General features: G+C 36.4%; 1 protein-coding gene across 6 annotated transcripts in view; it reads right to left on the bottom strand.

Moving 5' to 3' along the window:
* LOC122628851 (rap1 GTPase-activating protein 1-like) overlaps positions 1-14,748 on the bottom strand; it is a 119,643-nt gene that overhangs the window by 5,955 nt on the left and 98,940 nt on the right. For all 6 annotated transcript variants that reach the window (XM_043811590.1, XM_043811592.1, XM_043811595.1 and 3 more), the window contains one exon: positions 3,073-3,396. In XM_043811590.1, coding sequence (XP_043667525.1) covers positions 3,073-3,396 — 324 coding nt within the window. The remainder of the gene's footprint in view (positions 1-3,072; positions 3,397-14,748) is intronic.

The raw sequence follows: 14,748 nt of genomic DNA, 5'->3' as shown, positions 1-14,748 counted from the left end.
CTTGTATCGAAAAATATATGTTAAGTAAATATGTAATATTATTAAAAAGATATTAGTTTGTCGTGCATATATTAAAACGTGACATTTCATCAAGTCCGTATAAATAGATTTTTTCATTCTTTCTCGCTTTTAAATTTAACGATACATTTTAATTCTCAATTCGAAATGAATATTTGAAAATTGAGATTTCGAATAATTTAATATCATTATATGACGCGAGAGAGACGGATTTTAATATTATAAAACGATTAGGACGTATCAAATCAAATAAACTTTGAGTGTTATCACGCGGAAAAGAGACTCGTAATATCCATTGTTTCTCTCTCTCTTTCTCTTTCTATTTGTAATACACAAGAAAAGGTGATAGAAGAGGCATGTGGTGCTTTAATAAGTCGCGGTATGGGACGGATTACGCGTTGGTATTCGTGGCGACCGCTAATTAGAGGAGCGATATTGCGCATAATAAAATCGCTCTTTTAATGGGCTCTCTGCTTAACCGCACAATGCGATCGCATGGAGAGATAAGGTGTATGCATCCTTTCGATACGAGCCTTTTGTTCGCAAAAGATCATGACCTTTTCATTATTAAAAAAAAAAAAAAAAAAAGAAAAGAAAAAAAAAGAAAAAGAAAAATAAAAGAAAGAAAGAAAGAAAGAAAGAAAGAAAAGGAAAAAAGAAGAAAGAAAAAAAGAAACAAAATAAAACAAAAGGAAACAAGAAAAGAAGGCGAGAGAACACTCGTTATGTCATTAGAATGTAAAATAATCATACAACAATGAAAGGACAACGTAAGTTCTGTTTTCCTAAAAAGTTTTTTATCGATCGATACTAAAATTTCTCCCTTTCGATAAAATAATAGACCGAACAAGTATAAGAAAGTTTGTCTTTTTTTCGATTCTTTCTTTCTTTCTCTTCGCTCACTCATTTTCTCTCCCTCTCTTTTTCTCTTTTTTTTCACTCACTCATTTTCTCTCTCTCTCTCTCTCTCTCTCTCTCTTTCTATTCAGTCATTCATTCTCTTTCTCTCTTTCTATCTATCTCTTTTCTCACGTCTTTCACAGTTTAGCGAAGCCGACATGGACCATTAAACTTATCGTAACGCTGACGAGATATTTATGGCAATCCTTCCAAGTTCTTTTTAAAAGGTTATCGAAAGCACCGATACTGGTAAAGGACAGATGGGGGATGGGATGGAGGATAGAATAAGATGAGTTGGGATGGAATGGGATGGAATGGGATGGGATAGAATAGGATAGGATAAATAATTGGGAGAACGTTCTTAGCTTTCTTTCGTCTACGATAATTGCTAGTGAAAAGAAATGTAAAGAGAAGAGATTTGTTTAACTTTGCTACGATATCATTTTTTTTTCACTTTCTTTTCTTTCTCTTTTTCTTGTTCTATCTTTCCTTTTTTTTTTTTATTTCCCCTCTTAACGCCTGTCGTCAAACGCGTATGTGATAACGAGAGTGATAACGATTTTGTAACTATACACGTATGCCGTAATCGAACCAAATATATATATATATAAAAAAAACAAAAAACAAAAAATGAAAAATTAACTTCTTCGACAAGGAAATATCGTAAAATAGAATAAAAAAAAAAGAGAGAGAGAGAGAGAGAGAGGGAAAAACACGGAATCGAATGAGATCCAGCCATGATACATATGATATACATTGTACATAGTTGTAAATACATTTACGATATGTATACATTCTATGGCCCGATAAAAATCGCTTTTCGTTCTCTATGACACGCAGTGCAATTATTTACTGCCACTCTTGAACAATGGCGGCGAACTCGAGCACGCTCCCGCGAAGAAACGAGTTCATGCGTACATTATCTCGCTCACGTTACGTTACCTAACGAGTTTTAAGTTCGCGTTAAAAATAGAGGTAACCCAGGTGCACGCTAGACAAAGGTAACAGGTGAACTCTTAGATAAGAATGAACTATTAAAGAGAAGGGGAAATGCACTTTTAGCTATTTTCACTCTTCGATGTTTTCTATGATCTAAAGACCAATTATTTCTTTTATTTTATTAACGATCTTCTTCGTATTATACTTTCATCTTTACATCTATATATTTTTATGTGTGCATTGTATAATAATTTCTAACACATAACACGTACTCTCTCTAATAAAATATATTTATATATTATGTAGTATAATTGTTATATTCCATTATATATGCTATTATACGTACGTACATATATATTACATAAATATATATATATATATATATATATATATATATACACACAATATAGTAACATGTACTATCAACTCTCACCTTTGACAACCACGAAATATTGTTACGATATACGTCTACGAGGAAAATAAAAAATAATTGATAAAAAATGATTACTTCTTTTTTCCTTGAAAAAGAATAAATAATAATTGTAAGGATGGTTGGGGTAGATTGCGGTTAAAGACGGAAGAGAAGCAAGCAAGGATGAAAATCAGGAACACTGTTGAAGCGAAGGGGGTGGGGGTATTTCTTCTGGTTGAAGAAGCATCGTCTTCTCTTCTTCTTCGAGACTATGAGAACGTTCCCACTCCCACGCCCGAAGTGCTCTTTTCCTTTTCCTGCGTCTCTGCCTCCATCTTTATCTTTATTTCTCTCTTTCTCCCTTTCTTTATTTCTTTCCTCCTTTCTTTTACTCTAACCATCATCTCCATCTCACTCCATCTTTACATAAACTTGAGTACGTACATACGTACGTACGTTTACGAGCGTTATACATAATGTACTACGAGCTTAGTGCTGTTAGGCCGATGACCATCTTTCTTTCAAGGTCATCACGAAAGAACGAATCCTTTGACAAAGTTGAAAGAACGAAAAAAAAAAAAAAAACAGCAACAACAACAAAAGTGAAATCGTTCCTTAATTATTCAATTTTTGGATAACACAACAAATGGCACACACGCGTTTGAAACGAAATAAAAATAAAAAAAAAAAATGGCGATTAAATTCATGACATATATTAAAGATTAGAAGCATACTCGAACCATCGAAACCATTAACTTAATCTATTAAAGGATAAGATACGCATATGTTTGAAGTGAACGTACTCTGCCAACGAAGAAACGTCTGTAACACTTAGCCGTGTCATCCTGATCTATCCTAGGCTGCCAGGCTGGCTGAGCAGGAAGCAATGCTCTGCCTGCCGAGTCCAAGGTATGTCGATGATCGGTTCCATCCAACCAATAACCAGGTGGTGTCACGACTAAGGGTGGCTCCTGCGAGCCGGAAGTGGCCTGTTGAAGAGCTGCTTCCATAAGGGCTCTTCCAAGAGGTGCATCGCCGACAGGAGAGGGCGAAGGAGACGAAGACGAGTGATTGTTTTGTCCACCTGCACCACCGGGACTTGCCGCTGCTCGTTCGTCTCTCGCTGTCTGTAAAATATAAAACTCGATTAGAATTTTATTGTTATCTCTATCGCAATATATTGCATACGTGGACTATTTACATGGAAATTTTGTATTCTCTTTTTTTCTTTCTTTCTTCTCTTCTTTTTTTTCTACAAATATATTCCCAGTAATTCAGAAATTCACAGTCTAATAATTCATTCATATCTTTCCAATCCGCAATATTATTCTAATTAGAGACGTCATTTTATTGCAGAAGAGAAAGTTGAATAAAATAAGTCATTTATCATCGTATAATTATTCTGCTGCTCGTTTGATTTTTCCTAGTATAGTAATTTATTTATTTCTTTGTTATTCGTTTGGTAATATTATTTCATCTAGACGGACGATTGTGTAGAACGAAAATGAATAAAATAAGTAATTTATCGTTACGTATAATCGTCCATTGTTGACCTTTTTTTTTCCCTCTTCACAGTCTAGTAATCTATTCATTTTATTTTCTAATTGTTTGGTAATATCATTTTACCTACATAAATAATTATACAAGGAAGATAAAGAAAATAATTTATTCTTGATCTAGTCATTTCTAACGAGAGAAACGAAATTATGAAATAAAGGGAAACCGTACCCCCCTCCTCCCCCCCCCACTCCCTATTCATAATAATTTCCTTCTTTTCACACGTTAAAAGACCACCATCAAGTCATCCACAATGTTATTGACTTCCGCGATGGTTCTCGAGTTACAGGAGGAACTCTCGAATGGCTTCTTCTTCGCCTAACGTTCTATCACCTACTATTTTCATCGAAAACAGAAACTTAATTTATTCGCGCGTTACCTCGGTTCCAACTCGAAACGAAAAGAAACTCGTAAATGTCGGCATCGAAGATCGATCGTTAAAGTTCCTCGTTAACGAACGTAAAGGCTCTGAGCCTTTCATTTTCTTCGTCGTTGTTGTCGTCGTTTGTTCCACGCGTTATCGCGAAGATTAGTTGGAAAATTGCTTAATAAGTATCGGCAGGTGGGGGAAATCAGCTAATTTTTTTTCTTTTTTTTTTTTTTTTTTTTTTTGTTTAACGTCGTCCTTCGAGCTTAGTCGAACGATAATGTTACGTACACACATATAAACGTACATAAATACCATATAACACACGTATAAAGATCGTTTCACGTAAACATCCAATGAAATATTAACAAATTAATTATATTAAATGTTGTTACACGGATAAGGAAATATCGATTATAATGAATTTTGATAACACAAACACCGAGCATCGAATTATTATTTATAAAAGAAGTCTAACCTACTGATCGATAGACCTTCGAACATAAGCACGGATTTAAATTCGTCTAGCTAGATCGAGAAAGATAATCACGGAATAAATGGATACGATCGAACTTAACACTTGATTAAAATTTAATTTCCTGCGTTGATGGTGAGCGCACGCGAACGTCGTTTGATTTGAAAGGGGGAAAGGTCGAAGGTAAGCGACAAACGACCACAGGCTAGCATGGTTCTGATCAATGTTGCTTCAACGTTACTGACACTCGACGGTGTTAATAGAACGTAATCAACGATGTCGTTCATTTCTGAACACACTTCGTTTCTCACTCTCCCTCTCATATTCTCTCTCTCTCTCTCTCTCTCTCTCTCTCTCTCTCTCTCTCTTTCTCTCTCTATCTTCCTCCTCTCTCTCTGTATATCATGCACGACACCTGCCTAAAAGGCGCCATATGCGCCTTCCATTGCACCTTTCAACGTCCGTGGAACGTGCGTTCCGACACGCAATATCGTCTCCGTCTCTCGTCTCGTGACCCTAACTTTCGTCGTAACGCTTCTACCTTTACTGTGTCACTGTGCATTCATGTACGTGAAATCAGGAAACCAACATCCGTCGACGGACAACCAGCTACGTATAACCGTCCATTAAGAGAATTCCGAGTTTTGTTTCGTTTCTTTTCTTTTCTTTTCTTTTCTTTTCTTCTTCTTCTTTTATTTTTTTTCTTTTTTTTTTTCTTTTAACTTGAACTTTCGTGAGATCTTCCTATTAGATTATTCTCAATTGACTTCTTTCCTTTCATTATAAAAATTTTGGGAAAAGAAATGTATATGAAATGTAATAGGTAAAATATATATATATATATAAATAAAATAGATATTTTATATATATTTATTATTTTAAAATATGTATATATCTAACGAAATATATATGTATATATATAAAATATAATATTAAATAGATATTATATATATAAACATTTATTTATTATTATAAAATATATATACATCTAACAAAATTATATATATATATATATATAAAATGATCAGATATATGAAAAGAAAGTTCTATCATAAAATTTCAAATCAATTCTACTGTAAAATTCCAAGATGACAAATATTGAATTACATCTGACCATTCTATGATAACGATACATGCAAAAATTATAACGTTAACGTTGAAGTTAGGATATCAACGATGGAAGGAATCCGTGCGGTTCCTCTTGGTAATTCTCCAAGTTAATATTAGTCGGTTAGTTATCTGGCACTAACGAAGTTCGTGCTACCGAACGAGAGAGGAAGAGGAGAAAGAGAAAGAGGAGGAGGAGGAGAAAGAGAGAGGGAGGGGGCGGAATAGAGGAGGAAGAGGAGAGGAGGAATACCGATTTCGGTGGGAAACGAAGGAAGACTGTTCTTCGGTCGTCACGTATGCGCTACGCACACGCACATACATACATACATACATACATACATACATACATACATACATACATACATACATACATACATACATACATACATAGATATATACATATATATACACACACCTATGTACTTAATTTACAAAACAAATCGAAATTCAGCGGCGTGAATCGAATGCTCGGCAATTATTTGCATTCCTATCCTAGCGTTACTATTCTGGGTAGAAAGAGAGAAAGAGATAGAGACAAACAGACAGACAGACAGACAGACAGACAGACAGACAGACAGACAGACAGACAGGAGAGGAAGGGAGAGGGAGAGGTATCGTCGGAGTCGAGCGACTTAGTGCACACAACGTGCATAACGGAAACGAAGCGTGTCGATGAGACGCACTACGAAGACGACGATGAAGACGATGAAGACGATGAAGACGACGAGGACGACGATGAAGACGATGAAGACGATGAAGACGACGAGGACGACGACGAAGACGACGACGAAGAAGAAGAAGACGAAGTTACGCAGAGCATATGTTATTTTGAGCAGGTGGTACGCGTACAGGGAAAAGCTCCATTATTTTCGACGAGAGAAAGAGAGAAGAGAAAGAAAGAATAAGAGAGAGAGAGAGAGAGAGAGAGAGAGAGAGGGAGAGAGAGAGAGAGAAAAGAAAAAGAAAAAAAAAATCATCTCTCTACTTCCGTCGACTTACAAAGACTTCACGATTCTTCTAGAAATCTTTTTCTCGTCGTACCTTAAAACCCTCTTCTCTTAATACTATCACGAACGATGTCCTCTGTCTATTGTTCGGTTACAATAAAAAAAGGATGGCTAGTAGTAGTTGTCCGATATCCTTTTGACGTCAAAAGAGTTTTATCTTTTTTATAAAAGCAAAACGGTAGTTGAGATCTTTTCTAAAAATGTTTAAATATGTAATCTTATCGAATATCATATCGCCATGATATAGATATAAAAGAAAGAAAGAAAGAAGAAAGAGAAGAAAGGAGCTTGGTTTTTTAAAAACATATATATATATATATATATATATTTTTTTTTTATAGAACGCATAAAGAAATTGGTTCGCATAAATTAGAACGATTAAATGAGGAGCACGAAGATTTCGCACTCGCGTAAAATCGTCCGTGCGAGATATTCCACGAGATCGACAGCCGTATCTGAGAGCTAAAGATAGATCAACGGGAGAGCAAATGGGAGCCGAGGAAGCTTTTCGGCTGACTTTTTGTACTCTGGCAAAGCATTTTCCCGGCCTACCATCATCGCGTGTCTCGTGCCTTCTTCTTCTTCTTCGTTTTCTTCTTTTTCTTCTTTTTCTTCCATCCAAAAGCCCTTCAGGGTTTATATTTGGCAGTGAGCACGAGCGCGCAAACACCCGCGGGTTTAAACTTTCCATCTCTCTTTCTCTCTCTCTCTCTCTCTCTCTCTCTTTCCTTCTATCAATCTTTTCTTTCCTTTTTTCACGAGTTTCCATTTCTTTCTTTCTTTCTCTCTCTCTCTCTCTCTCTCTCTCTCTCACCCACTCTCTCCCTCTCTCTCTCTCTCTCTCTTTTTCTTTCTATCTATCTCTTTTGCCTATACGACAAGCTGCGAGGTTTTCGAATTTAGAGACACTTAAAATTAGTGGAGGACTTCTTCGCTGCTCCGGATTTTCGAGGAAGACTCAAACGTAATTCGAGATTTCACATCCGCATTACTTTTAACTTCTTCCTCTTCTTCTTCTTCTTCTTCTTCTTCTTCTTCTTCTTCTCGTCCTTCTCATTTTCTTATTCCTTCTCTCATGTTAAACCTACTCTATGTCATCGCTTTCCGTTCTTCCGTATCTTGGCCGATCCTCCACCTTCTTATTCTTATTCCACTCTCGTTTTCAAAGCTTCACCGACATTTGCAACCTCGTTAAAAGTCCATTCATCCGTTCTTTAAAGTCGTCAGACTTGGGGAAAGAGAACGTTGGATAAAATTGGAGAGGACAACTTCTTTTTAAGTTCCATGGATGCCAAACGGTTGAATTCCTTTTTGATTTCGAACCACAGTAATTCCTTCTCTCTCTCTCTCTCTCTCTCTCTCTCTCTCTCTCTCTCTCTCTCTCTCTTTCAATCTCTCCTCCCACCCTTCTCTTCACTTCTCTTTCCCCTTTTACTCCTGTCCCTCTATAACACGATCCCCACTTCCTCTCTTCTTACTTGTTGGCAATCGAATCTTTCGCTTTTACGAAAAGGATAACGTCTCCTTTCGAATTCGGTCACGATTCGATGGAAGAGAAGAAATATGTACTTCCTTAGACTTTCTTTCTCTTTATTCTGAATCCTTTGGAGAAGGTGAAGTTCCCACGAGTTTCTTGTCTAACGATTTTCATGATATAGGTAGAACTAGCTAAGATAGCTAGCTAGCTAGCTCGCTCGCTCGTTTGCTCGTTCGATCGTTCGGTCGAACACTCGCTCGCTCGTTTTATGATCTTACGTCACGGTCGAAGCTCAAGATAGGTTATCCACGCCTAGTCATTCGCGAAAGAAACTCTTAATAAGATTACTTTTCTCTCGTCGAAGAGGATGAGAAAAACAAATGTTTCTGTTTACGATATCGTTTCTAGTTCGAGGGCGGATCGTTTTGTAAAGAAATCGATCGATCCAGTGGAATGCAATTTTGTCGACCGAATTTCATTAAAAAATGAAATATAAAATCGTTTGGTTGGATATTTTCTTATTAGTATTATTATCATTAGTATCATCATCATCATCATCATCATCATCATCATCATCATCATCATCATCATCATCGTCATTATCATCGTCATTATCGTCGTCGTTGTTGTCTACCATTTCTTCTTAGACTTGTTCCAATCTGTTTTTCCAAGTGTTCAACTAAATTCTTGGTTCGTCCGATTACGAGAACTAAATTTTCGTCCAATTCACGATGCAATTCCTCGAGGATATTTCGAGAGTCTTTCGCACGTACTAATAATACAGAAGGAAAAAGATACGACACAACGGATTGCGATTTTGAGTACGAGAAGGAAACGTATGTATGTATAAATGTATGTATCTATCAATACATACAAACGTGTGAATGTACGTATATACGAATGTATGTATATATGAATATATGTATGTATGTAAGTACCTATCTACCACAATGAAGGCTAAGAGAGGAGATCGGAGAGGTTTCTTTCGAAATACGGAAATAGTCGTCCCACCTCGAACGAAGAGCAATGACGCATACCTATACTACGTATTACATACATACATACATACATATATACATACACATGCACCAGCATATATACATACATATATATATATACAGAGTATCGCAGAGTGGCCTTAATCGCGCTACAAATATTGAAACGCGTACGATATTATACGTTAGTGTACGTATACATACAATGTAGACGAGTGAGAAGGATAGAATGATTTCATAACGCGATTATGCGATATGCAATTAAGCGTCGTTACGATACGCGATCTCTCAGGGACGAAAGTGTAATTCATCATAAGTACATCGAAGAAAGTTGTAACTCGACGTGTATGATTATTACATGCATACATACTTCGTTATTTCTCTCTCTCTCTCTCTCTCTCTTACTCGTTTCTTCTATCCCACCGTTTTCTATCTTCCACCTTTCGTCATTAATTTTCATCGTAAACAAATTTTACTTATAACGCATATGTTACGTATGTAACGTATATGTTACGTATACGCTTAGCTTATGTGACTTAGGTACACTTAAATATATAGATAGGTACATACATCGTCTGACAATATTTCTCTAACGTTAATTCAACTGCGAAAACTTAATCCACATTGTCCTACGACTTACCATTTATTCCCCTCAAACTGTCGTAATAATTCTTAAGCTATTGCCTGATTTACGACCAAACGTAGGGAACGTAAGAAGAGTGGGGAGATAGTTAACGAAAGAATAAGAGAGAAAGAGAAAGAGATAGAGTGGAAGAGAGGGAGGAAGAGAGACAGAGAGAACGTTGTAATACTTTCGTATGACTTATTCCACGCGATAATAATCGCATCTATAAATAACGTTCTATTAAAGAAACTCAAGTATTAATTTTTATGAAATGAATTTGGAGAATCGATATCTCCGATCTGAAATAACATATTGTTCCACTTACGCAACACCTCGTAAAATACTTCAACTAGTAGAAAAAACTTGTTTTTCGAAAGATTCGTTTCAAAAAGTTCCGTTTTTTATCGGTAAAACCAAGTTCCACGATTTATCATCGAAGAAGAATGAGCGAGTAAGCAAGCAAGCAAGCAAGCGAGTAAGCAAGCAAGAGAACGAGTAAGTGAGTGAGTGAGTGAGTACGCGTTTCTTAGAGTAGACGACGTTCCTACCGAAGAAGGTAAATGGACCGTTCACTGTTACCTGAATGCCGTGCCCATCGTGTATTGCCGTTGTTTCCATGGGAAACGGTCAGGTAGAATCGTGGAAAATACGTTAGCTTCAAAGAGAAAAAGAAAGACAAAAAGAAAGAGAAAGAAAGAGAGAGAGAGAGAGAGAGAGAGATAGAGATAGAGAGAAAACAGGTAAAGCGACATAGAGCCAATATGCAGACGTGTAAATTCTGTATGTGTATCTATCTGTACGTGTTAGTGTGTATATACGTCTTCTCTGTCTCTCTCTGTCTCTCTCTCTCTCTCTCTCTCACATCGTACTACCTTCTAACAGGTCATAAAAGCAGAACCATAAGCCCAGCCGCATGACCTAGCACAACAATGGCTATAGAATCGCTTGTGCTACGGCTATTTGCATTTCTCTTTATTCCTCTCTCACTCGCTCGCTCGTACGTTCGTTCACTCACACATTTTCTCTCTCTATCTATCTCTACCTCTATCTCTACCTCTATCTCTATCTCTATCTCTATCTCTATCTCTATCCATAAGCTTTCTATCTCTTTCCATATCACAAGATGTCGTGTAGAGCGGTGTAAGTAATTCAATTATACTACTCGTCATTTACCTGCGACGAAAGCATTAACAAATTTGCATTTATTAACAGGTATAAAGGGAAGAATGTAATTGTTGTTAGACGAAATATTACACTATATTATTTTCACGCTTGGCCTATCATCTTGTCGTGCAAAGAGGATGACTGAAGAGAAGAGGGTAAGAATGGGAGGGAGATAGGATAGGGGTGTATTCGTGTGTATGTAAGTAAAGTTCGCATAAATAATATCGTATAAATAAATTATTCGTAGAGTTTGGTAATGTTTATGAGTTTCTTTGAAGTACTACCGACGACGAGTTCTGGATGGAGAATAATAAGAAGAGAAGAACGAAGAGATCGAGTAGGAGGAAATTACGAAAGACGTTATAAACCCGGCATCTTCTCCCTTCTTTCGAAAGAGAAAAAATTTTTAAGTTTTTTCTTTTTTTTTTCTAGTAAAATGGAGATAAAGAGAAAGAAACGGATAGCGTAGGCGAGTATACTAGGATGATCGATTGTTAGCGAATAAGATTTCGATGAGAGAAAGAGAGAGAGAGAGAGAGAGAGTTGTTGGGAGCTTCATTTTTCTTTCAATCGAATCTAAGAATTCTTGGAATGTAATTATTTTCAATTAATTATCGATTTCGGGATCACCTTTCAATCGATTCTAAACGAAAAACGATTGGTTTTCACGTTGACACAGATTTCCTCTTTGTCTCTCTCTCTCTCTCTCTCTCTCTTTTTCTTTCCTGAAATATAATTTACAGAAATGCAATCCTTTTATCGATGTCATATTTTCAAAATCATTTCTATCAACGACGTGTACGTTTAGAAGGAACTTCGCAAGGCGAATCTTTGTATGAGTTGAATCGAATGTATATATGCATCATGTGTATGTGTATGTGTATGTACGTGGGTGTACGTACCTAGAAAAAGACAGAAAGAACGAGAGAGAGAGAGAGAGAGAGAGAGAGAGAGAGAGAGAGAGAGAGAGAGAGAGAGAGAGAGAGAAAGAAGGAGAAAAATTCGTCAAAGGGGCACGACAAGCGAACATATATGTAAGTACGTACATATGTGTATATATATATATACATATATATGTACGTATGACTCTATGTATGGATGTATGTGTGTATAAAGAAGTGAGTCATCGAACGAGTGGGCGTAGAAAACCCTCGATTGGATCGGCCGGAAGAAATAAGGAGAGAAGAGTACTGCTGCTCGTAGGTGATTTCAAAGAGTGCTCTTCTCTCTTCGAGAGATTGATCCTCATAGACACGCGGAAGATGTCGTTCCATCGAGAGCTCTATAAACCGTTCTTTTAGGAGAAAGTTTTCAATTGCACAGCGAGAGAGAGAGAGAGAGAGAGAGAGAGAGAGAGAGAGAGAGAAACTTCGTGGCTTAGCCACACGAGACAAGGAGAGATCTCGCGCCTAATAAGTTCAATGAGGTTTCGAGTTGATCGTGAAGGCTTCGACAAGATTGATTTCTCGACACGATTAAATATAGTCGAAACAATATTTCTTTCTCTTTTTCTTTTTTTTTTTTTAACTTCGTTTAATAATAAATATCGTATAGGAGATACGAGGATGTTTTTTTTTTTTTTAAAACACCTGCTGTCAAAATATATCCAATTACAAATAGCGTCATAAATAACGATGTAAAGACGATAGTCGGAGTTGGAAAGAAGAAGGGAAAAAAAAGTATCCTTAGGTAATCTCGAATATCCTAAGATAAAAGGAATGGGCGGCCCTTATCGCGAGAAGAGAAGAGTCAACGGAAGGTATATTGGTATAACTTGTCTCTTCGTTCAAAGCTGACTTTCTAATTTCGTAAAGTTTCTTTACGACAACTTCCTCCTCGAATCGAGCACCTACGAAAGTCTTTTATACTAAAGGTATCTATCTTCCGTGATTTATCCGTAAAGAAAAGAAAGCGTATATATGTGCGTGTTGTGTGTGTGTGTGTGTGTGTGTGTGTTACGAGCTCAAACTGTACTATTACCGAGCAAATATCATTTTTCTTTGAAGATGACCATCTTCGATACTATCTGATCGACGTCTTAATATTATCGTTAAAAAGTATATAAATAAAACAGATAATAAGAATATCGTAATAATCGTAAAATATCGTAATAAGTTTGTATATTCTTTGATTATTTCCTATCGATACTTTTATAAATGGAATCAATTTAGCTAAAAAAAGAAAAGTAAAAAAGAAAGAAAGACAGAGAGAGAGAGAGAGAGAGAGAGAGAGAGAGAGAGAGAAAGAGAGAGAAAGAAGAGATTGCAACAAATTCAAACTTCTAATGAAACACCTTTCACGGCTATTCCATCTTATTTCTTTTATGTTCTTCTTTCTTTTTTTTTTTGTTTTATCTTCCAGACAGAAAAGAACGATCGGCCCATCCTAGTTGCCTGAATCACCCTGAGTACGTACATACATATACGCACATACAAACAAGCACATACATACACAGACATAAACGTATAGACATGTAGCGGATGAAGCCATTAGTGGCTAGGCGAAAGATAGAAAAAGGGGAGAAAACTAGAAAGAAGACTATATCTTCCACCTTATATATTCTTTCTCTTTACCCCCTTAGTCATAGTTTCTTTCTACAGCGTTCTTCTTTCTTGGAATTTCAAGGGGATGAATATAAACGAGCGAATCGAGGGGAGACGAAAAAAGAACGTTCCTAGACGGAGACGGTAAGAACGACACGATCGTATACCCTAACTCGATAGGTGGTTCGTTATATCCTATAAAACTTAAGGGAGGGAAAGAGAGAGAAGAGATTTCGATGACTTTACTGGGTGATTCCGACTGAGTCGAGGGGTTGAAAAGGCCACGATAACAGAACAATTCTATATCTCTGAGTCATGAATTGCTGTCGGTGATATTGCCAAGATTTTATATACCTATATGAATGTATGTGTGTGAATGTGTGTGCGTGTATATCGTTGGAAAATTTATTAAAAGAATTTTTAGGAATGGGATATATCTTTTTATCTATCCTTGAAACTTTTTTTATTTGTTTTTTCAACGAGTTAGTAGAAATACATAAATAGACGGAAAATACGATGTCCGGTAGTCCCAAAAGGCCTCTTTTATCTTATTATTACTGACATCCTCGTTAATTACGCACATAGAAAGAGAGAGAGAGAGAGAGAGAGAGAGAGAAAGAACACTCCTCGGACTTTTTTAAGCAGGAAGTATGACGCGTTTAATCGTTCTCACACATAAATTTTCACCGTTAGAATAAGACACGTCGACAGGGTTGACAACCGTGTCTCGGTTGATAATAGTAAACGAGAACGTTTAAATAATATGTTACGTATATAAAAATGTTAATTTATCGGAAGTTATTGAAAAATTACGAGAGATAGTTATCGAATAGATGATTTATGACAGGATAAGATATGTAAGTAAGTATGTAGGTAAGTAGGTACTTAATTGTTGCCAATCGACAAATTCTAATGATTCTTTTTGAAACCGACGAGAGTAAAGAAACAACAAAGAAAAAAGAAGAAGAAGAAGAAGAAGGAAAAAACATTTTCTGTTCCTCGTAGATATACCGAGAAAAAAAAAATGTTAGAAGGAAATATTAGTCATCTTTCTAGCAACATCTTTTATGAATACATTAGAGAAAGAGATATGAGAGAGACAGAGACAGAGACACACAGAGAGAGAGAGAGAAAGAGAGAGAGAGAGAGAGAGAGAGAG

The sequence above is a fragment of the Vespula pensylvanica genome, chromosome 4, assembly GCF_014466175.1.
Source record: "Vespula pensylvanica isolate Volc-1 chromosome 4, ASM1446617v1, whole genome shotgun sequence".
NCBI lineage: Eukaryota > Metazoa > Arthropoda > Insecta > Hymenoptera > Vespidae > Vespula > Vespula pensylvanica.
This window is presented reverse-complemented; position numbering and strand designations above follow the sequence as displayed.